This window comes from Sebastes umbrosus, chromosome 7, assembly GCF_015220745.1.
Source record: "Sebastes umbrosus isolate fSebUmb1 chromosome 7, fSebUmb1.pri, whole genome shotgun sequence".
NCBI lineage: Eukaryota > Metazoa > Chordata > Actinopteri > Perciformes > Sebastidae > Sebastes > Sebastes umbrosus.
Genome location: NC_051275.1, coordinates 14,199,486 through 14,219,802, shown reverse-complemented (window position 1 = coordinate 14,219,802; position 20,317 = coordinate 14,199,486). Strand labels below are relative to the sequence as shown.

General features: G+C 38.4%; 3 protein-coding genes across 3 annotated transcripts; all 3 read left to right on the top strand.

The window, feature by feature from the left end:
* On the top strand, positions 1-4,788 carry LOC119491572 (extracellular calcium-sensing receptor-like). Its single transcript, XM_037775713.1, has 9 exons — positions 1-149; positions 403-697; positions 818-904; positions 1,118-1,387; positions 1,720-1,926; positions 2,686-2,961; positions 3,355-3,579; positions 3,676-3,799; positions 3,878-4,788. Exons 1-9 carry the CDS (start codon positions 40-42, stop codon positions 4,786-4,788), a joined length of 2,505 nt encoding a protein of 834 aa, XP_037631641.1. The 5' UTR covers positions 1-39.
* A 2,599-nt stretch (positions 4,789-7,387) lies between these two features.
* Positions 7,388-12,118, top strand: LOC119490904 (extracellular calcium-sensing receptor-like). The gene is made up of 9 exons (XM_037774442.1): positions 7,388-7,512; positions 7,800-8,094; positions 8,223-8,309; positions 8,451-8,720; positions 9,047-9,253; positions 10,015-10,290; positions 10,684-10,908; positions 11,005-11,128; positions 11,208-12,118. The coding sequence occupies exons 1-9, from the start codon at positions 7,403-7,405 to the stop codon at positions 12,116-12,118; spliced, it is 2,505 nt and encodes an 834-aa protein (XP_037630370.1). The 5' UTR covers positions 7,388-7,402.
* A 3,089-nt stretch (positions 12,119-15,207) lies between these two features.
* Positions 15,208-19,609, top strand: LOC119491571 (extracellular calcium-sensing receptor-like). The gene is made up of 9 exons (XM_037775712.1): positions 15,208-15,332; positions 15,624-15,918; positions 16,047-16,133; positions 16,275-16,544; positions 16,707-16,913; positions 17,526-17,801; positions 18,168-18,392; positions 18,497-18,620; positions 18,699-19,609. Exons 1-9 carry the CDS (start codon positions 15,223-15,225, stop codon positions 19,607-19,609), a joined length of 2,505 nt encoding a protein of 834 aa, XP_037631640.1. The 5' UTR covers positions 15,208-15,222.
* Positions 19,610-20,317: the final 708 nt, after the last annotated feature.

The window sequence follows — 20,317 nt, the reverse complement described above, 5'->3', positions numbered from 1 at the left end:
ACCTCCTGCCGGTTACAGGGACAGTTTCATCTAAATGGGATGCACAAGGCTGGAGATGTGGTTCTGGGAGGGCTGTTTGAGATCCACTTATTTTCTGTCTTTCCGGACTTGTCTTTTACCTCAGAGCCACAACAGCCAACCTGCCACAGGTCAGTCAGGGAACAGCAAAATGCAGAAACTGGAGGAAGTCAATCCCATCAGTGCAATTTATTTTTATATAATAAGATATTACTCTGTCAGAATTACATTGTGTATTTATGCCATTTCAGACATATCACTTGTCTCCTTTATATGTTTTATTCAGGTATTGTAATAATTGTTGCTATTTAATTGGCTTAATTGTTTGCAAAATCTGTAATTGTGCAACACGTTCATGTCAGCACAATGGTATTTTTGTGTTAGTTTTGATGTTTTAGGATTCAGGCAGGCCCAGACCATGGCCTTTGCTATTGATGAGATCAACAGAAACTCCAACCTGCTACCTAACGTGACACTGGGATACAGTCTTAATGACAACTGCAACAACCTAGGAATTGGATTCCGTGCAGCGTTGTCATTAGCCAGTAGTCGAGAGGAGCAGTTTATGTTGGACAAGACCTGTGTAGGAACCCCAACAGTACTAGGGATTGTGGGGGATTCTTCCTCTACACGTTCTATCGCCATCTCCACTGTCTTAGGTTTGTACAGAGTACCTATGGTAAGTTGTCTTCTGTTGTAGCATTTTAATTTTAAATGCAATGTCAAGTGTAAACATTGGACTAATCAGCCGATGAAGGATTTGAATGTTTTTAGGATGTACAGTCTGTGTCTTTCACAGGTGAGTTTTTTTTCCACATGTTCGTGCCTGAGTGACCGGCAAAAGTTTCCATCCTTCTTTAGGACGATCCCAAGTGATGCTTTCCAGGTGACCATCAGTCAGCAAAATAAAATGCATCCCTTTACTGCAATGAAATATAATATTTTCTGTGTAATACTTATCACCTTTTGCCATTGATGGAGCTGTTTGGTATGAAGGGTACTAGTTAAACATGGTCCATTGTGGTACCAGTTTATCAGGTTAATCACTAAGAGATTATTCCAGCCTGTGTATTAATTCCTCCACTCTGTATTTACTTAGGTGCGTGCTATGATTCAGATTCTCAGGCGCTTTGGCTGGACTTGGACAGGTCTTCTGGTCAGTAATGATGATTATGGATTCCACGTTGCCCGATCCTTTCAATCTGACCTTGCTCAGTCTGGTGGAGGGTGTCTGGCCTACTTTGAGGTTTTGCCCTGGGACAAAGACGCAGCTGAACTAAGGAGAATTGTGGATTTGATGAGGAAATCTACAGCTCGTGTGGTCATTGTCTTTGCACATGAGGGTCACATGATTAACCTCATGGAAGAGGTTGGACTTGAATTACGGCTTATAATTTGATATAATTAAACAACTTAATGTTTTAATTGTTAAACTGAAATATTTAAGTTACAATATAATATTGTCCTGTAGCAAATAGATTTAATTGAATAAATCACTTGTCTTATTTGTTAAAGGAGCTGTTAACCAGTATAACTGGGCATTAGAGTGAGATCACTAACTCAAACAAATTACAACGACCTCCAGTTATATACTGTATACTGTGTAAAACACAGGATTGCACATGTGTATGTATGAGTAAGACAAGACATCAACTGTGTAACTGTACGAATTTATATATATTTCTATAATGCAATGCACAGGTGGTTAGGCAGAATGTGACAGGCCTGCAGTGGATGGCCAGTGAAGCCTGGACTGCAGCTACTGTGCTCCAGAGCCCCCACCTCATGCCGTACCTGGGTGGCACACTGGGCATTGCCATCCGTCGAGGAGGAATACCAGGACTCAGGGACTTCCTCTTAAAAATACGTCCTGACCTACAACACAACAACAGCTATGGAAATAACATGGTGAGTTTAAGTGGAGACACCCCATGTGCGGAGGGTTAAACATTTAAATAATATATATTGCCATGAAACTTCCCCAGTTGATCACTTATATTAGGACAATTATTTTTTGTAGTACAAATTTTCAGAAATTTGATGTTTAAATATTCATATGAGGCATTAACTTATTAAATATGTGTTAATTTGAATATATTTCCAGAACAGAAATCTGAACATTGGATGAAGCCAAGTAAAAAATCTTGTTTCATTTTGTTGATATCTTAGAGTCAAAGGTTTTTACTTAACACATTTTGAGAAAATATTAAATATTATTGTATTGTAAAATTTAACATATTTTGAGGACACTACCAGTGAATTGGGTAAAAAATTGAGGGGGGTCTAATCTTTGTTTAGAAGTCACCATAAAACTTCCCCAGTTAATTACTTACTTAAGACAGTTATTTCTTGTATATAAGTTTTCTGAAATTGTATGCTTAAATATGCAAATGAGGCATTATTAATGCTAACTTATGGTGAATTTAGGAGAAATCTTCAGACAGACAAAGTGTTATAAAATAAACACCTAAACGTGTATTTTGAATGTTTTCTTTCCACTTCCAAGATTGAAGCAAAATAGCCCAAAATCGCAAAATTGACCAGTTCATGAAAAACTTTGTTTTTTGTCTGTAGTCACTTTCCCTAACCTTGCAATCTGATCTGGTATTTGTAAGAGTAATACAATATATTGTCATAATTTATAACACAGTTTTTAATACATTTCAGGTAAATCAGTTTTGGGAATACACATTTCAGTGTAGATTTGCACCACCTCCAGCAGGTTGGGTGGAGGCTGGGGGAGTACTATGCACTGGACAGGAAGACCTAGAGAGTGTGGAGACTGAGTTCTTGGACATTTCAAACCTCAGGCCAGAGTATAACGTGTACAAGGCTGTGTATGCTCTGGCGTATGCTCTTGATGACATGCTGCGCTGTGTGCCAGGGAGAGGGTCTTTCAGTGGACACAGCTGTGCCAGATTGAAAAGACTGGAGCTATGGCAGGTGGGATATCAGTTTACACTCCGCCTGTTCATAAGACTAAATCCTATGCTATTTTCTGGAGTAATATTTCAAATATAGGATTAAATACAGTTCTATGAGATTACTAATCTTAAAGTGCATAGCAGATATCTTAAACAATTCCCCCTACCACAAGGTGACAGCAGTGGATAATATTATCAGATCAGAGTGTATTGTCAGTGGGTATACAGTAATATCAGTGAATTCACTTTACTGTAAATGCTTTGTTGGAATTGTTAATATCTTTATATGTTCATTGGTGCAGTAGGCAGGTTGATAATTGAATACTAGATACCACTGCGTTCACCGTGGTCATATATAATTATTTTTTCATCCTTTTTGATTTTCCTCCATCCGTTATTCTGATATTCTTAGCTTGTGTATTACTTGGAAAAAGTCAACTTCACAACCTCATTTGGTGATCAAGTGTCATTTGATGAAAATGGTGATGCCTTACCAATATATGATATTATGAACTGGCTTTGGCTCCCTGATGGACGAACTAAAGTTGAGAATGTGGGCGAGGTTAAAGAGTCAGCCAAAGGTGAAGAACTCACACTTGATGAAGACAAAATCTTCTGGAACTTTGAATCCAAAGAGGTTGCCTTTAATTTTTCAGACACCTATTTTGTATAACATGCATGACTCATTAGAGCTATTTGACTCAACATGAGTTGTGTAATTTTCTCCCTACAGCCACCCCGGTCAGTGTGCAGTGAGAGCTGTCCTCCAGGTACCCGAATGGCCATAAAGAAGGGGGAACCTGAGTGCTGTTTTGACTGTATCCCTTGTTCTGAGGGAAAGGTCAGCAATAAGACTGGTTGGTATTCAGTATTAAACATTGCAATTTTTTAGATATAATTAAACATTAATCTTAACACTATCAATGTTTTCTTAGACTCCATGGATTGCAACAGTTGTCCAGAGGACTTCTGGTCCAGCCCCAAGCGTGACCACTGTGTTCCTAAGAAAACAGAGTTCCTCTCCTATCAAGAGCCTCTAGGTATCTGCCTGACAGTCATCACATTGTTGGGCACATTCATCTGTGCTGTTGTCCTGGGCATCTTCATCTATCATCGCAGTACCCCTATAGTACGCGCCAACAATTCAGAACTGAGTTTCCAGCTATTGATATCACTTAAATTATGTTTCCTCTGCTCACTGTTGTTCATCGGCCATCCCAGGCTGTGGACATGCCAACTGAGACATGCAGCATTTGGGATCAGCTTTGTACTTTGTGTCTCATGTATCCTGGTGAAAACCATGGTGGTTCTGGCTGTGTTCAAGGCCTCCAAACCAGGAGGAGGAGCCAGTCTCAAGTGGTTTGGTGCTGTGCAGCAGAGAGGGACAGTTATGGTTCTTACTTCTATTCAGGCAGCAATCTGCACTGCTTGGCTTGTCTCTGCTTCACCAGCTCCTCATAAAAACACTCAATACCACAATGACAAGATAGTTTATGAGTGTGTAGTTGGGTCCACATTTGGTTTTGCAGTGTTACTGGGTTACATTGGCTTACTAGCTATCCTCAGCTTCCTGCTAGCTTTCATGGCGAGGAATCTTCCAGATAGTTTCAATGAGGCCAAGCTCATCACTTTCAGCATGCTGATCTTCTGTGCTGTGTGGGTGGCCTTTGTCCCCGCTTATATTAGCTCACCAGGCAAATATGCAGATGCAGTGGAGGTATTCGCCATCCTGGCCTCCAGTTTTGGTCTCTTGGTGGCACTGTTTGGACCCAAATGTTACATAATCCTGCTGAGACCAGAGAGGAACACAAAGAAAACAATCATGGGTCGGGGCATTGAGTCATAAAACATGCTGACAGAATAAATACTTTTTCTCTATACAATACAAAAAAGGCAGAAAAATGTGTTGGTAGTAATAGCAATTTCTTTTGTAATTTAAAAAGTAGGCAGATGACAAATAACTTGGATCATTTAGCGTTATTGCATAGAGCAGATTAATAATCAATAATTCATTAATATGTATCTAAAATGAATAACCAAAATGTATTAATCATTAACCCATGAATTTTTGTAAAATGTGAAGGAGAATGGTGACACTCCGCTTAAGATATCACACACAATTAGTTTTAATATCAGAATTTACTCAGGTGCCACCCAATTTTACAAAAACAGTGAAAAATTCAAAATTTGATTTATATCAATTGAGTCTGTATTTGAGTTATCTCAACTGAAAATGACTGAACTAGATAAATCGTTCTGAACAAACTTAGTCACAAATGTGGATTTCTAAAAGAAGGCAGAGAGAGGACAGAAGTGTGAGACAGACTTGTGTCTCTGCTGGCACCTACTAATTTCAGTGTTGTTCTTGTCCCAAACATGTACATGTTAAACAAAACTGCCTGTTATTAAACATAAGTTAGCAAAGCACAACACATCTATTCAAGTACATGTCATTTTGCATCAAATGTCATTACCATTTTGTTCTCATTCACAGCTGCATGTGCCTTTGGGTGACTGTGAGCCAACATCTCAAAGGAATGTAGGTAGTCTTAAAACCCAGGGAGTAGGCCATAAATTCTCCTTTGTTTCTTCACTTGTTCCTCCAATTTGTTGCCACATAGCAAGAGGGTCGCAGGCTCAAACTTGGCATGGGGCCCTTCTCTGTGGAGTTTGTATGTTCCCCCCATGTTAGCGTGGTTTTTCTCCGGGATCACCGGGTTCTTCCCACAGTCCAAAGATATGCGGTTTAGGTTCATTGTTGACTCTAAATGGCCTGTAAGTGTGGATTTGAGTATGAATGGTTGTCTGTCTCTATGTGTCAGCCCTGTGATAATCTGGCGACCTGTCCAGGGTCTAATGAGTACTTCTCTAATAATTTGTAATGGAGTATTATAAAACAGATAAAGTTGAGATACTAGAGAACAGACAGGGAGAACCTATGTTAATTAATCATTAAGTAATAATTAGTTTTAGTTTATTTTTGACTTGATCATACCGACCACTTTCATGACTTGTTCCTGATCAACTCTGAATCAGCTGCTGAGCAGCACAAAACTGGTAATGACTCATTAATTACTGATTACTTAAACATTACTTACTATTTGTGTGTCCCTCCAAGTAAAGTGAGACATAATACTGAATAGTTAATGAGGAGTCCCTCATTAATTCAACATTATCTTTACAATTGATTCCTTTAAAAAATCAGAGACAGCAGAATTCTTAACAGATGTTTTATTCATCATATTTAGACAACATATACATTAAAATTCATATCCCTGAATAGTATCAAGTTGAATATAATTCAAAGAAAATATAAAAACATTTTTTTTGAGTGTTACTCGTTAACTAATAGTTCACTAGTATTTAGATCCTCATTCATGTTTTAATTACATAATCATTAACTAATCTTCTGGAAGCCATGACTATGCAATGGCCTAACGGCCTAACCTATCAATTAAAACACTGCCTTTGTCTGATTCAAACCCGAAAAAGCATCTTATTTAGGAGGCATTTAAGAAAAACATGCAGTGAATCCATGCAGGCTTAATTGCAGAAAATAATTATAACAGTGAATACAAAAACACAAAAAATTACAATGCCTCCTAAATAAGATTCTTTTTTTGGGGTTTGAGTCAGACAAAGCCAGTGTTTTAATTGATGCAATATTCTGCTACATTTTAGGGGGAATAAAGTTGAGTAAGGTCATCCTGCCTGGAAAAGTATGTGCGTGCACTCACTATTAATGTGTTAACAGCTTTCTGTCTGTAATCGTAGAAGTACAGTTACCAAATCTATAAAATTGCAAATTGGACAGACTAATGGGGAATTCTGTCCAGCCCACGTGTTTCTGCAGAACTGATCATATCTAATACCTGCCAAGTTTCTATGGTGCCAGCCACATACAATAACTCCCCGTCAAAAAAACGCAGAGCAGGGGAAGATGTTATATTTCACTGAGTGTCTTGGTATGCTGCTACCATCTAGTGGACATACTCTGGGCTAATTTGAGCATTTGATGAGATTAATTTGGTATGCTTATCACATAACAAATCACACGCAAATTTCAGTAGACATCAATCATAGCAGTCATCCACAACTTCAATTTGGGTTAGAAAGGTTGCTAAAATTGCCTTGGTGAGATGTAATTAAAAGTGCACAAATTAATTCCACCTAAATGCAAAATCAATCTCAAATGAAATGCATATTAGGCCCTGCCCTTACTTTTGCGTATGCGCTGATGGGTGGTGTGCAAGATTAAACAATGCTACAAGTCAATAAAAGGGGGTTGACACTGGGTCAGAAAAGGAGTAAGCAGGAGGAAAGCCATGTGGGCATTTTCAGATATCAACCTCCTCTTGCTCGTGTACTCTGTGTTGTTGTATTCCAACTTTTCTTCTGCTGTGCCCTCCCCTCTCCATTCCACCTCTTGCTGGTTACAGGGACAGTTTCCTCTAAATGGGATGCACAAGACTGGAGATGTGGTTCTGGGAGGGCTGTTTCAGATCCACTTCTTTTCTGTCTTTCCTGACCTGTCTTTTACCTCAGAGCCACAACAGCCAACCTGCCACAGGTCAGTATTTCAGGGAAACAACAAAATGCAGAAACTGTAAGAAGCCAATCCCATTAATAAAATGTATTTTATATGATAAGATATTACCTGGTCAGAATTACATTGTGTATTCATGCCATTTTAGACGTATCACTTTTCTATTCTATTTTTTTTTAATCAAGTATTATAATAATTGTTGCTATTCAACTGGCTTAATTGTTTGCAAAATCTGTAATTTTGCTACACGTTCATGGCAGCACAGTTACTGTATCATGTTGTATTTTCCAACAATGGTATTTTTGTGTTAGTTTTGATGTACTAGGATTCAGGCAGGCCCAGACCATGGCCTTTGCTATTGATGAGATCAACAGAAACTCCAACCTGCTACCTAATGTGACTCTTGGATACAGTCTTAATGACAACTGCATCAATCTAGGAATTGGATTCCGCGCAGCATTGTCACTAGCAAGTGGTCAAGAGGAGCAGTTTATGTTGGACAAGACTTGTATAGGAACCCCTCCAGTCCTTGGTATTGTGGGTGATTCTTCCTCTACACGTTGTATCGCCATCTCCACTGTCTTAGGTTTGTACAGATTACCTATGGTAAGTTTTCCACCATGATTCTTTTATAGTATTTTAATTTTTAATGCGATGTGAATTGTAAACATTGGACTAATCCGCCGATCAAGAATTTGAATGTTTTTAGGATGTACAGTCTGTGTCTTCCACAGGTGAGTTATTTTGCCACATGTTCGTGCCTGAGCGACCGGCAAAAGTTTCCATCCTTCTTTAGGACAATCCCAAGTGATGCTTTCCAGGTGACCATCAATCGGCAAAATAACAATGCATGAAAATAAATGTACACTAAAAAATTCCTTCGAAATAACCTGTATAGCAGGTTCCCCACTGAAAGACTATTCTTGCCTGTGCATTAATCCCTCCACTCTGTATTTACTTAGGTGCGTGCTATGATTCAGATTCTCAGGCGCTTTGACTGGACTTGGGCAGGTCTGCTGGTCAGTGATGATGATTATGGACTCCACGCTGCCCGATCCTTCCAATCTGATCTGGCTCAGTCTGGTGGAGGGTGTCTGGCCTATTTAGAAGTTTTGCCCTGGGACAAAGACGCAGCTGAACTAAGGAGAATTGTGGATTTGATGAGGAAATCTACAGCTCGTGTGGTCATTGTCTTTGCACATGAGAGTCACATGATTAACCTCATGGAAGAGGTTGGGCTTGAATTACAGTTTATAATGTCATATAATTTCACAACTTAATGTTTTAATTGTTAACCTGAAATATTTAAGTTACAATAAAATATTGTCCTGTAGGTAATAGATTTAATTTAATAAATCACTCGTCTTATTAGTTAAAGGAGCTGTTAGCCAGTATAACTGGGCATTAGAGTGAGATCATTAACTCAAATTACACCAACCTCCAGTTATATACTGTATACTGCGTAAAACACCGAATTTCACATGTGTACGAATGAGACAGACAAGACATTAACTGTGTCACAGTATGAATTTATATATTTATATAATGCAATGAACAGGTGGTGAGGCAGAATGTGACAGGCCTGCAGTGGATGGCCAGTGAGGCCTGGACTGCAGCTACTGTGCTCCAGACCCCCCACCTCATGCCGTACCTGAGTGGCACACTGGGCATTGCCATCCGTCGAGGAGAAATACCAGGACTCAGGGACTTCCTGTTAAAAATACGTCCTGACCTACAACACAACAACAGCTATGGAAATAACATGGTGAGTTTAAGTGGAGACACCTCAGGTGAAGAGGGTAAAACATTTAACTCATAAATATTCCCATAAAACTTCCCCTGTTCATCACTTATATTAGGACAATTATTTTTTGTAATACAAATTTTCAGAAATTTGATGTTTAAATATGCATATCAGGCATTATCTTATTAAATATGTGTTAATTGAATACATTTCCAGACAGAAATCTGAACATTGGATGAAGCCAAGTTAAAAATTATTGTTTCATTTTGTTGACATCTTATAGTCAAAGGTTTTTACTTAACACATTTTTCGAAAATGACCTTTAAAGACATGTATTGTAAAATTTGACATATTTTGAAGACACTACAAGTGAATTGGGTAAAAAATTGGGGGATATATAATCTTTTATTAGATGTCACCATAAAACTTCCCAGGTTAATTACTTACTTAAGACAGTTATTTTTTGTATTACAAGTTTTCTAAAATTGTATGCTTAAATATGCAAATGAGGCATTATTAATGCTAACTTTTGGTGAATTTAGGAGAAATCTTCAGACAGACAAAGTGTTATGAAATAAACACCTAAACGTGTATTTTGAATGTTTTCTTTCCACTTCCAAGATGGAAGCAAAATAGCCCAAAATCGCATAATTGACCAGTTCATGAAAAACAATGTTTTTTGCCTGTAGTGTCTCTCCTTAACCTTGCAATCTGATCTGGTATTTGTAAGAGTAATACAATATATAGTCATAACTAATAACACAGTTTTTAATACATTTCAGGTAAATCAGTTTTGGGAATACACATTTCAGTGTAGATTTGCACTACCTTCAGTAGGTTGGCTGGAGAATGGAGGAAAGCTATGCACTGGACAGGAAGACCTACAGAGTGTGGAGAGTGAGTTATTGGACATTTCAAACCTCAGGCCAGAGTATAACGTGTACAAGGCTGTGTGTGCTCTGGCGTATGCTCTTGATGACATGCTGCGCTGTGTGCCAGGGAGAGGGCCTTTCAGTGGACACAGCTGTGCCAGATTGAAAAGACTGGAGCTATGGCAGGTAGGATATCAGTTTACACTCCACCTGTTCATAAGACTAAATCCTATGCTATCTTCTGGAGTAATATTTCAAATATAGGATTAAATACAGTTCTATGAGATTACTAATCTTAAAGTGCATAGCAGATATCTGAAACAATTCCCCCTACCACAAGGTGACAGCAGTGGATAATATTATCAGATCAGAGTGTATTGTCAGTGGGTATACAGTAATATCAGTGAATTCAATTTACTGTAAATGCTTTGTTGGAATTGTTAATACCTTCATATGTTCATTGGTGCAGTAGGCAGGTTGATAATTGAATACTAGATACCACTGTGTTCACAATGGTCATATAGAATTATTTTTTCATCCTTTTTTGTTTTCCTCTATCCGTTATTCTGATATTCTTAGCTTGTGTATTACTTGGAAAAAGTCAACTTCACTACCTCATTTGGTGATCAAGTGTCATTTGATGAGAATGGTGATGCCTTACCAATATATGATATCATGAACTGGCTGTGGCTCCCTGATGGACAAACTAAAGTTGAGAATGTGGGCGAAGTTAAACAGTCAGCCAAAGGTGAAGAACTCACACTTGATGAAGACAAAATCTTCTGGAACTTTGAATCCAAAGAGGTTGCCTTTAATTTTTCAAACACCTATTTTGTATAACATGCATGACTCATTAGAGCTATTTGACTCAATAAAAGTTCTGTAATTTTCTCCCTACAGCCACCCCGGTCAGTGTGCAGTGAGAGCTGTCCTCCAGGTACCCGAATGGCCAGAAAGAAGGGGGAACCTGAGTGCTGTTTTGACTGTATCCCTTGTTCTGAGGGAAAGGTCAGCAATAAGACTGGTTGGTATTCCGTATTAAACATTGCAATTTTTGAGATAAAATTTAAACATTAATCTTAACACTATCAATGTTTTCTTAGACTCCATGGAGTGCACCAGTTGTCCAGAGGACTTCTGGTCCAGCCCCAAGCGTGACCACTGTGTTCCTAAGAAAATAGAGTTCCTCTCCTATCAAGAGCCTCTTGGTATCTGCCTGACAGCCACCACATTGTTAGGCACATTCATCTGTGCTGTTGTCCTGGGCATCTTCATCTATCATCGCAGCACCCCCATAGTACGCGCCAACAATTCAGAACTGAGTTTCCAACTATTGATGTCACTTAAATTATGTTTCCTCTGCTCACTGTTGTTCATCGGCCGTCCCAGGCTGTGGACATGCCAGCTGAGACATGCAGCATTTGGAATCAGCTTTGTACTTTGTGTCTCATGCATCCTGGTGAAAACCATGGTGGTTCTGGCTGTGTTCAAGGCCTCCAAACCAGGAGGTGGAGCCAGTCTCAAGTGGTTTGGTGCTGTGCAGCAGAGAGGGACAGTTATGGTTCTTACTTCTATTCAGGCAGCAATCTGCACTGCTTGGCTTGTCTCTGCTTCACCAGCTCCCCATAAAAATACTCAATACCACAATGACAAGATAGTTTATGAGTGTGTAGTTGGGTCCACATTTGGTTTTGCAGTGTTACTGGGTTACATTGGCTTACTGGCTATCCTCAGCTTCCTGCTAGCTTTCATGGCGAGGAATCTTCCAGATAGTTTCAATGAGGCCAAGCTCATCACTTTCAGCATGCTGATCTTCTGTGCTGTGTGGGTGGCCTTTGTCCCCGCTTATATTAGCTCACCAGGCAAATATGCAGATGCAGTGGAGGTATTCGCCATCCTGGCCTCCAGTTTTGGTCTCCTGGTGGCACTGTTTGGACCCAAATGTTACATAATCCTGCTGAGACCAGAGAGGAACACAAAGAAAACAATCATGGGTCGGGGTATTGAGTCATAAAACATGCTGACAGAATAAATACTTTTATCTATAAAATACAAAAAAGGCAGAAAAATGTGTTGGTAGTAATAGCATTGTTTTTTGTAATTTAAAAAGTAGGCTGATGAAAAATAACTTGGATCATGTAGCGTTATTGCATAGAGCAGATTAAAAATCAATAATTAATTAATATGTATCTAAAATGAATAACCAAAACTTATTAATCATTAACCCATGAATTGTCGTACAATGTGAAGGAGAGTGGTGGCACTCCGCTTAAGATATCACACACAATTGGTCTTAATATCAGAATTTACTCAGGTGCCACCCAATTTTATAAAAACAGGGAAAAATTAAAAATTTTATATTAATCAATTGAGTCTCATTTTATCAGGGTCTCTACGGAGTTCTTGGTCATGGTGAACAATGATTCAAATTGTTTACATACACACAACTATCAAATAACCAAGTTCTGTATGAATTGAAATGTTTACTTGACTAACTGCATAACTAAACTATGAACATAGGATATTGAATAAATGATAAAATAAAAGGAAAAAGGAATGAATTAAATAAAGGATAATGAAAAAATATATTGAATACAATCATGAACATTCATGGATAGAAACAAATTAATGTGACCGGGTCAATTCAGTGACTGATATCTCTGATTGAATTTGTTGTTTGACGTTTGCCTATCAATTAAATTTAGTTTTGGTTTTGATGCACCATTCAGCAGCAGAGAGTTGAAGACATATAATATACACACACACATATAAAATATAAAAATATTTCTGGAGCAGGATCTCATCAAGTGATTAATATAAAGGGAAGGTTTTTTATCTACAGCTTACGATTATCTACTTATCAGTGTGAGTATTTGAGTTATCTTAACAGGAAAATGACTGAACTAGATAAATTGTTCTGAACAAACTTAGTCACAAATGTGGATTTCTAAAAGAAGGCAGGGAGAGGACAGACGTGTGAGACAGACTTGTGTCTCTGCTGGTACCTACTAATTTCAGTGTTGTTCTTGTACCAAACATGTACATGTTAAACAAAACTGCCTGTTATTAAACATATGTTAGCAAAGCACAACACATCAATTCAAGTACATGTTATTTTGCATTAAATGTCATTACCATTTTGTTCTCATTCACAGCTGCATGTGTCTTTGGGTGACTGTGAGCCAACATCTCAAAGGAATGTAGGTAGTCTTAAAACCCAGTGAGTAGGCCATAAATTCTCCTTTGTTTCTTCACTTGTTCCTCCAATTTGTTGCCACACAGCAAGAGGGTCGCAGGCCAAACTTGGCATGGGGCCCTTCTCTGTGGAGCTTGCATGTTCCCCCCATGTTAGCCTGTTTTTTCTCCGGGATCACCGGGTTCTTCCCACATTCCAAAGCTATGCCGTTTGGGTTAATTGTTGACTCTTAATGACCTGTTAGTGTGAATTTGAGTATGAATGGTTGTCTGTCTCTGTGTCAGCCCTGTGATAATCTGGCGACCTGTCCAGGGTCTAATGAATACTTCTCTAATAACTCGTAATGGAGTATTATAAAACAGATAAAGATGAGTTACAGGAGAACAGACAGGGAGAACCTATGTTAATTAATCATTAAGTAATAATTAGTTTTAGTTTATTTTTGACTTGATCATACCGACCACTTTCATGACTTGTTCCTGATCAACTCTGAATCAGCTGCTGAGCAGCACAAAACTGGTAATGACTCATTAATTACTGATTACTTAAACATTACTTACTGTTTTTGTGTCCCTCCAAGTAAAGTGAGACATAATACTGAATAGTTAATGAGGAGTCCCTCATTACTTCAACATTATCTTTACAATTGATTCCTTTAAAAAATCAGAGACAGCAGAATTCTTAACAGATGTTTTATTCATCATATTTAGACAACATATACATTAAAATTCATATCCCTGAATAGTATCAAGTTGAATATAATTCAAAGAAAATATAAAAACATTTTTTTTGAGTGTTACTCGTTAACTAATAGTTCACTAGTATTTAGATCCTCATTCATGTTTTAATTACATAATCATTAACTAATCTTCTGGAAGCCATGACTATGCAATGGCCTAACGGCCTAACCTATCAATTAAAACACTGCCTTTGTCTGATTCAAACCCGAAAAAGCATCTTATTTAGGAGGCATTTAAGAAAAACATGCAGTGAATCCATGCAGGCTTAATTGCAGAAAATAATTATAACAGTGAATACAAAAACACAAAAAATTACAATGCCTCCTAAATAAGATTCTTTTTTTGGGGTTTGAGTCAGACAAAGCCAGTGTTTTAATTGATGCAATATTCTGCTACATTTTAGGGGGAATAAAGTTGAGTAAGGTCATCCTGCCTGGAAAAGTATGTGCGTGCACTCACTATTAATGTGTTAACAGCTTTCTGTCTGTAATCGTAGAAGTACAGTTACCAAATCTATAAAATTGCAAATTGGACAGACTAATGGGGAAATCTGTCCAGCCCACGTGTTTCTGCAGAACTGATCATATCTAATACCTGCCAAGTTTCTATGGTGCCAGCCACATACAATAACTCCCCGTCAAAAAAACGCAGAGCAAGGGAAGATGTTATATTTCACTGAGTGTCTTGGTATGCTGCTACCATCTAGTGGACATACTCTGGGCTAATTTGAGCATTTGGTGAGATTAATTTGGTATGCTTATCACATAACAAATCACACGCAAATTTCAGTAGACATCAATCATAGCAGTCATCCACAACTTCAATTTGGGTTAGAAAGGTTGCTAAAATTGCCTTGGTGAGATGTAATTAAAAGTGCACAAATTAATTCCACCTAAATGCAAAATCAATCTCAAATGAAATGCATATTAGGCCCTGCCCTTACTTTTGCGTATGCGCTGATGGGTGGTGTGCAAGATTAAACAATGATGCAAGTCAATAAAAGGGTTTGACACTAGGTCAGAAAAAAGAGTAAACAGGAGGAAAGCCATGTGGGCATTTTTAGATATCAACCTCCTCTTGCTCAAGTACTCTGTGTTGTTGTATTCCTACTTTTCTTCTGCTGTGCCCTCCCCTCTCCATTCCACCTCCTGCCGGTTACAGGGACAGTTTCCTCTAAATGGGATGCACAAGGCTGGAGATGTGGTTCTGGGAGGGCTGTTTCAGATCCACTTCTTTTCTGTCTTTCCTGACCTGTCTTTTACCTCAGAGCCACAACAGCCAACCTGCCACAGGTCAGTATGTCAGGGAAACAACAAAATGCAGAAACTGTAAGAAGCCAATCCCATTAATAAAATGTATTTTATATGATAAGATATTACCTGGTCAGAATTACATTGTGTATTTATGCCATTTTAGACGTATTACTTGTGTCCTCTATTTATTTATTGTTAATCAAGTATTGTAATAATTGTTGCTATTCAACTGGTTTATTTTTTTGCAAAATCTGTAATTGTGCAACACATTCATGTCAGCACAGTTACTGTATCATGTTGTATTTTCCAACAATGGTATTTTTGTGTTAGTTTTGATGTACTAGGATTCAGGCAGGCCCAGACCATGGCCTTTGCTATTGATGAGATCAACAGAAACTCCAACCTGCTACCTAATGTGACTCTGGGATACAGTCTTAATGACAACTGCATCAACCTAGGAATTGGATTTCGCGCAGCATTGTCATTAGCCAGTGGTCAAGAGGAGCACTTTATATTGGACAAGACCTGTGTAGGAACCCCTCCAGTCCTTGGGATTGTGGGTGATTCTTCCTCTACACGCTGTATCGCCATCTCCACTGTTTTAGGTTTGTACAGATTACCTATGGTAAGTTTTCCACCATGATTCTTTTATAGTATTTTAACTTTAAATGCGATGTGAATTGTAAACATTGGACTAATCAGCCGATCAAGGCTTTGAATGTTTTTAAGATGTACAGTCTGTGTCTTTCACAGGTGAGTTATTTTGCCACATGTTCATGCCTGAGTGACCGGCAAAAGTTTCCATCCTTCTTTAGGACGATCCCAAGTGATGCTTTCCAGGTGACCATCAATCGGCAAAATAAGAATGCATAAAAATAAATGTGCACTAAAACATTCCTTTGAAATAACCTGTTTAGAAGGTTCCCCACTGAAAGAATATTCTTGCCTGTGCATTAATCCCTCCAATCTGTATTTACTTAGGTGCGTGCTATGATTCAGATTCTCAGGCGCTTTGGCTGGACTTGGGCTGGTCTGCTGGTCAGTGATGATGATTATGGACTCCACGCTGCACGATCTTTCCAATCTGATCTGGCTCAGTCTGGTGGAGGGTGTCTGGCCTATTTAGAAGTTTTGCCCTGGGACAAAGACGCAGCTGAACTAAGGAGAATTGTGGATTTGATGAGGAAATCTACAGCTCGTGTGGTCATTGTCTTTGCACTTCAGAATCACATGATTAACCTTATGGAGGAGGTTGGGCTTGAATTACAGCACAATTATAAGTTTATATAATTCTACAACTTAATGTTTTAATTGTCTGAAATAATAAGGTTTTCCATGTGCATGAATGAGACAGGCAATAAATCTTGTCATGACAGTATGAATTTAGATATTTTTATATAATGCAATGCACAGGTGGTGAGGCAGAATGTGACAGGCCTGCAGTGGATGGCCAGTGAATCCTGGACTGCAGCTACTGTGCTCCAGACCCCCCACCTCATACCATACCTGGGTGGCACACTGGGCATTGCCATCCGTCGAGGAGAAATACCAGGACTCAGGGACTTCCTGTTAAGAATACGTCCTGACATACAACACAACAACCGCTATGGATATAACATGGTGAGATTAAGTTGAGACACCCCAGGTGTATAGGTTAAAACTGAAATTGTATGTTTCGATCTGACCATTGGATAAAGTTAAGTTCAAAATCATTGTTTCATTTTGTTGACATATTAGAGTCAAAAGTTTTTACAAAACTCAATATGAGAAAACGGCTTTTAAATATATGTATTGTAGAATTCAATACATTTTGAAGACACTCATGGTGAACTGGGTTAAATATCTAAGATATCACCATGAAACTTCCCCAGTTGATTATTTACACTAAAACAATTATTTTTGTATCACAATTTTTCTGAAATGTTATGTTTAAATATGCAAATGAGGCATTATCTAATGATAACTTTTGGTGAATTTAACAGAAATCTACAGACAGATATAGACAAAGTGTAGTAAAATAAACACCTAAATTGAATGTTTTCTTTCCACTATTCTGAAAGAAAAAATATTATTGAAGCAAAATAGCCCACAATTTCAAAATTGACTATTTAATGAAAAAAAATGTTTTTGCTTGTAGTGTCTCAACTTAGCCTTGAAATCCGATCAGGTATTTTCAAGAATAATACAATATATTATGATAATTTGTAACACACACTTTCTGATACATTTCAGGTAAATCAGTTTTGGGAATACACATTTCACTGTAGATTTGCACCACCTCCAGCAGGTTGGGTGGAGGCTGGGGGAGAACTATGCACTGGACAGGAAGATCTAGAGAGTGTAAAAACTGAGTTCTTGGACATTTCAAACCTCAGGTCAGAGTATAACGTGTACAAGGCTGTGTATGCTCTGGCGTATGCTCTTGATGACATGCTGCGCTGTGTGCCGGGGAGAGGGCCTTTCAGTGGACACAGCTGTGCCAGTTTGCAAAGACTGGAGCTATGGCAGGTAGGATATCAGTTTACATTCCAACGGTTCATGTGACTAAATCCTATGCTATCTTCTGGAGTAACATTTACGGTATATGATTAAATACAAAGCTATGAGATTACTGATCTTAAAGTGCATAGCAGATAGCTGAAAGGATTTCCCCTACTGCTGGGTGACAGCAGTGGATAATATTATCAGGTCAGAGACCAAAATGTCTTGTCTCTGGGTACACGGTAATATCTTCACTTTAAAGGAAATGCTTTGTTGGAAATGTTAATGTCTTCATATGTTCATAGGTGCAGTATACAATTTGATTATTGAATACTATATACCGCGGTGCTCACCATGGTCATATAGAATCTTTTTTTTTTTATCTGTTCTTAGCTTGTGTATTACTTGGAAAAGGTCAACTTCATCACACCATTTGGTGATCAAGTGTCATTTGATGAGAATGGTGATGCCTTACCAATATATGATGTCATGAACTGGCTGTGGCTCCCTGAAGGAAGAACAAAAGTGGAGAATGTGGGCGAGGTCAAAGAGTCAGCCAAAGGTGAAAAACTCACACTTGATGAAAAAAAAATCTTCTGGAACTTTGACTCCAAACAGGTTATTTCTGCTTTTTCAGACACCTATTTTTTATGCCATGAATGACTCATTATAGCAGTGTAGAAGTATCGTAGAATAACAGCTATTTATTTTTCTTCTGACAGCCACCCCGGTCAGTGTGCAGTGAGAGCTGTCCTCCAGGTACCCGCATAGCCAGAAAGAAGGGGCAACCTGAGTGCTGTTTTGACTGTATCCCTTGTTCTGAGGGAAAGATCAGCAATGAGACTGGTTGGTATTCAATTTTAAATGTTAGAGTTTGGAGATATAATTTAAGCATGTATCTCAACAACTCCTTTGTTTTCTTAGACTCCATGGATTGCAACAGTTGTCCAGAGGACTTCTGGTCCAGCCCCAAGCGTGACCACTGTGTTCCTAAGAAAACAGAGTTCCTCTCCTATCAAGAGCCTCTAGGTATCTGCCTGACAGTCATCACATTGTTGGGCACATTCATCTGTGCTGTTGTCCTGGGCATCTTCATCTATCATCGCAGTACCCCTATAGTACGCGCCAACAATTCAGAACTGAGTTTCCAGCTATTGATATCACTTAAATTATGTTTCCTCTGCTCACTGTTGTTCATCGGCCATCCCAGGCTGTGGACATGCCAACTGAGACATGCAGCATTTGGGATCAGCTTTGTACTTTGTGTCTCATGCATCCTGGTGAAAACCATGGTGGTTCTGGCTGTGTTCAAGGCCTCCAAACCAGGAGGAGGAGCCAGTCTCAAGTGGTTTGGTGCTGTGCAGCAGAGAGGGACAGTTATGGTTCTTACTTCTATTCAGGCAGCAATCTGCACTGCTTGGCTTGTCTCTGCTTCACCAGCTCCTCATAAAAACACTCAATACCACAATGACAAGATAGTTTATGAGTGTATAATCGGATCCACAGTTGGTTTTGCAGTGTTGATGGGTTACATTGGCTTACTGGCTATCCTCAGCTTCCTACTAGCATTCATGGCAAGGAATCTTCCAGACAACTTCAATGAAGCCAAGTTCATCACTTTCAGCATGCTGATCTTCTGTGCTGTGTGGGTGGCCTTTGTCCCCGCTTATATTAGCTCACCAGGCAAATATGCAGATGCAGTGGAGGTATTTGCCATCCTGGCCTCCAGTTTTGGTCTCTTGGTGGCACTGTTTGGACCAAAATGTTACATAATCCTGCTGAGACCAGAGAGGAACACAAAGAAAGCAATCATGGGTCGGGGCATTGAGTCATAAAATATTCAGACTGATTAATACTTTTTCTCTATACAATACAAACATAAAGTAAGAAAAATATCTTGGTAGTAATAGCAATGTTTTTAGTAATTGAGAAAGTAGGCTGATGACAAATAACTTGGATCCTGTAGCTTTATTGCATAGAGCAGAATAATCATCAATCAATAATTAATAACAAAATATGTATCTATAATTAATAACCCATAATTATTAATCATAAACCCATGAATTTTGGTAAAATGTGAAGGAAAGTGTTGACACTCTGCTTCAGATATCACACACAATTAGTTTTAATATCAGAATTGCCACCCAATTTTATAAAAACTAAGAACCAAGTTCTTTATAAAATTAAATGTTTATTTGCCTAACTACATGACTAAACTATTAAGTGAGGATAAATGATAAAACAAAAGGAAAAATGAATAAATTGAATAAAGGATGATTGAAGGAATACAGTGAATACAATGATGAACATTTATGGATAGAAACAAATTAAATGTGATCAGGTATATTCAGTGACTGAAATCTTGAAAATTTGTTTCATCTTGACTGAAACAATTTGATATTTGACATTTGTCTATCAATTACATTTAGTTTTGGTATTAATGCATCATTCAGCAGCAGATAATTTAAGAACCATCCAGGAAGATTGTGAAGCAGTTTCATATTATAAATTTAGGCGTTCTCTAATTCAGGTTTAGAATTTAT

Bases quoted from the DNA above. Each gene is read 5' to 3' on its own strand.
- LOC119491572 (XM_037775713.1), top strand. From the start codon at position 40: ATGCACAAGGCTGGAGATGTGGTTCTGGGAGGGCTGTTTGAGATCCAC. The intron at 1,388-1,719 runs GTTGGACTTGAA...TGCAATGCACAG, and splicing joins TGATTAACCTCATGGAAGAG to GTGGTTAGGCAGAATGTGAC. The intron at 2,962-3,354 runs GTGGGATATCAG...TGATATTCTTAG, and splicing joins AAAGACTGGAGCTATGGCAG to CTTGTGTATTACTTGGAAAA.
- LOC119490904 (XM_037774442.1), top strand. From the start codon at position 7,403: ATGCACAAGACTGGAGATGTGGTTCTGGGAGGGCTGTTTCAGATCCAC. The intron at 8,095-8,222 runs GTAAGTTTTCCA...TGTCTTCCACAG, and splicing joins GTTTGTACAGATTACCTATG to GTGAGTTATTTTGCCACATG. The intron at 10,291-10,683 runs GTAGGATATCAG...TGATATTCTTAG, and splicing joins AAAGACTGGAGCTATGGCAG to CTTGTGTATTACTTGGAAAA.
- LOC119491571 (XM_037775712.1), top strand. From the start codon at position 15,223: ATGCACAAGGCTGGAGATGTGGTTCTGGGAGGGCTGTTTCAGATCCAC. The intron at 15,919-16,046 runs GTAAGTTTTCCA...TGTCTTTCACAG, and splicing joins GTTTGTACAGATTACCTATG to GTGAGTTATTTTGCCACATG. The intron at 18,393-18,496 runs GTTATTTCTGCT...TTCTTCTGACAG, and splicing joins GGAACTTTGACTCCAAACAG to CCACCCCGGTCAGTGTGCAG.